Source organism: Olea europaea, chromosome 8 (assembly GCF_002742605.1).
Source record: "Olea europaea var. sylvestris chromosome 8, O_europaea_v1, whole genome shotgun sequence".
NCBI lineage: Eukaryota > Viridiplantae > Streptophyta > Magnoliopsida > Lamiales > Oleaceae > Olea > Olea europaea.
This window is the reverse complement of record NC_036244.1, coordinates 1,636,313-1,639,534: the sequence shown is the minus strand read 5'-3', so window position 1 is coordinate 1,639,534 and position 3,222 is coordinate 1,636,313. Positions and strand designations below refer to the sequence as shown.

Below are 3,222 nucleotides of genomic sequence, written 5' to 3'. Positions count from 1 at the left end.
CAAGATCGATCTCCGTACGTGTAAGTACGAATTTTATACAATGACAATAATTAAATTTTACGATTTAACATCTTGTGCAAGTAAAAACGTGTTTAAACTCCTTCCATTTCAGTTATAACCCGCCAAGAGGAACTCTGGTAAATGATTTTGTTCTATATCATTCGTCATTGAACTAGTTTCATGATGATGTCTTGTTATGAGAGATTATGGAATGCATTGTATTTTACTTTTATGGTTCTTTTTTTTTTCCCCGCAAATTAAGGAGATTTTTTTGGATCATTAATGTCATGGAACTAGCTCGAAGAAGACTTCCCAACCAATGATTTAAAGTGTAGAATACAATGAATGTTATGGATGGTAACTAAATTAGCAGCAGATTTACACTATCTTTATGTGAGGAAGAGGCCTTTATTATTGAAAAGCACATTTCATACCTTTAAATTTCACATTTCTGTTTGACTTCGTGAACTCAATTTTTCCATAATAAAGTAATAGATTGATCCTACTGTTAAATTTGCTTCACTTTGAGATTGAGGGCTCTCATTGGTCGAATCACTAGCTTATCAAAGAGCCAAGCAAACCACAATGCAATGTTTAGACCGTGTGGAGTAACTTGCAGTGGATACCAAGAGAATGTTCGAGAATTTTTATTCTAAGAATTCTTTTGGTATCGAGGTTCTAGATACTGAAGAATCATAAGCAGAGAGCTTTCTCCCCTTTCCTGTCCGATTTTTTGGTCTTAAGAACACTGGTTTAAGAACGTATAATTGCCGTTCTCCCCTTTTGACCTTCTATGTCAAAACCTAGTGAATAGGGATTCTTCGTTCCAAGCTCTTGTCAACTTTTACCAACTGCATTTCCTTTTCTCTTGATCTGTCAACAATTCAACAACAAACTTCTTTCACCAAAAAACCCAGTAAAAAATCAAAATATGTACACGATAATCTTGTACTTTTTTTACGAAGGGTAAAATTTTATGGAATCACTCTCCAAGAAGTTCATATAACAAGCCCCTACAATCATTAGGCCATAGTAAAGTGCTTGTTATCTATCATACAACTGGATTGTACTGAGACATTCAATGCAGAGTCCCAAAATTTGTATCATAGATATAGCCCCACATCACTTCACTAACCAACACAAAAACTTATGAATACACTACTTATTCAACTTATTTTTCCTAAAGTTGATTAATATGGATGAATACAAAAGGGCCATTCAATTGCAATAAACAGCAAAAAAGAACAAAAGCACTCAGTCCAACACTACTTTTGCATTCCCTTCCTTTCAATGGCAGAAATTGATTAATTAATTCACTTAGAGTTTACTTTAAGACTGCGACAATAATAACAAATTCAGTCTTATTTCAAATAGAAGGGAAGACTAAATGAATTATTTTTCATGTATTTGTGTTAGACCTTCTTTACTCTTCAAAGAAGTCGTTTTGTTAAGTGTATATGCACTTTCTATGAGAAATGGTTAATGAACACCAAATAAATCAACACATCTTTTCTTTTCTAACATGTAGACTCATAAGTTAAAATAAGCACTTATTTTACCAAGGTTGTGAAGTGCCAAATTATGTGTTTAGGCAAGAAAGATGCATGAGAAGAACCTTTCCTTGTTCTTAGGCTTTTTATTTATGCCATTGGGTTTCTGCTCTTAGTAATCATTACTTTCTAGTGTCATCATTATCAAACTTGAAATTAATCTCCCACCCCAACCCACCTACGCCAGGCCACCACATGGTCACACATGACACATTTAAAACCAACAAAGCCACCTATTTATAGGATCTCAGCACCCCACAAAAAACTCATCTCATTTCCCATTCAAACATATCACATAGAGCAAAAACACAAATTTTCTAGTTTCATTGTAAAATTGTACCCAGAATTCCAAGAATGTGTATTTGTCCCACAGATTGGATACCATCACATAATCTTCAAGTTTCTTCGCAGAAAAGACCGAAGCGGTCTAGAGTTCGCATACACAACCTCCCAAGGTAAACTAACAACACTTGTGTGTAGAACAAACATTCATTTTTTTTTTTTTTTTTTTTTCATTCGGTATACCTATTTCTTGTTCTTTTGCATATCGTGCTTATTTATTAAAAAACAATATTTCTTTTTCATTCGGAATTTATACTTCTTTCTGTTCTGTCGCATACACAACCTTACAAGGTGAACTAATTGCGTTCGTGCATAAAACAGACATTCCTTCTTCATTCGAAATACTTTTTTCTTGCTCTTTCGATCTGTTATAATAATGCTTGAATATGTTATGTGTTGCAGAAGGAAGCAACGCAAAGAGACGATGGACAAGGATATGAAGCTTAAGAACTTGAAGCTGTACATGGAGAATATAAGTATAATAGAAGAAAATGAAAAGTTGAGGAAAAAAGCTACTCTTCTGCATCAAGAAAATCTTGCTTTAATAGCTGAGTTTCAAAACAGATTTTCTAAGCATGATCGTCTTAATAAGGATGAATCGAAGAACACCGTGCATTGATCGACCTCTTAGTGGTAAAAATCCGTATGGACTATCACGAGGTCTTTTCTTTAGCCGATGTGATCATAATTTTTCTATCGAGTCTGCTAGAAAATATTTATTTTCTTCTTGTGCTGCCTTATCTGTTTCTATTGACTTTTCTTGTTATGTTGGAATATTAAAGAAAGGGGATATCAAATTATCTGGCAAATTTGTGTAACTATAATTGTCGTCTTGTATGTAGAAGAATTAACAGGTTAGAATTTGTTTTTGGCCTTTTTTTCTCTATATTTATTAAGAATATTTATTTAATTTTGGCATTTTCTTACATGATAGAGGCTTAGAGTATAATAATTAAGTATATAAATTATTATTTAAGTAAATGTACACGCACGTTTTTTAATAAAAAATCACTTTGCCCAAATCCCTACCAACATGAAGTCCTTCAGAGGGGACGAAAAGTCCTACTCCAAAGAAAAGATCATCAAACATATTGTTGTCATGCTAAAGTAAATTCATTTTTACTGCCCATATTTATGTGATATTTTCTTTTACTTACCAAATAAGATAAGACCTCGTTTGTCAATATTTCTTGTAAAAAGAGCTTTTTGAAGAATTTACTTTAAACTAATTTTTTTTTTAAATTCTTCTATTAAAAAAAAAACCACTTTCTAAAATTATTTAAACATGTTCAAAAGCACTTTTTCATCTCAGAAACAATTTTTGACTTTT

General features: G+C 32.5%; 1 protein-coding gene across 1 annotated transcript; it reads left to right on the top strand.

The window, feature by feature from the left end:
* Positions 1-1,799: 1,799 nt before the first annotated feature.
* LOC111399205 (protein LITTLE ZIPPER 3-like) lies at positions 1,800-2,766 on the top strand. The gene is made up of 2 exons (XM_023026473.1): positions 1,800-2,005; positions 2,295-2,766. Exons 1-2 carry the CDS (start codon positions 1,905-1,907, stop codon positions 2,509-2,511), a joined length of 318 nt encoding a protein of 105 aa, XP_022882241.1. The 5' UTR covers positions 1,800-1,904; the 3' UTR covers positions 2,512-2,766.
* Positions 2,767-3,222: the final 456 nt, after the last annotated feature.

Bases quoted from the DNA above. Each gene is read 5' to 3' on its own strand.
- LOC111399205 (XM_023026473.1), top strand. From the start codon at position 1,905: ATGTGTATTTGTCCCACAGATTGGATACCATCACATAATCTTCAAGTT. The intron at 2,006-2,294 runs GTAAACTAACAA...TATGTGTTGCAG, and splicing joins CGCATACACAACCTCCCAAG to AAGGAAGCAACGCAAAGAGA.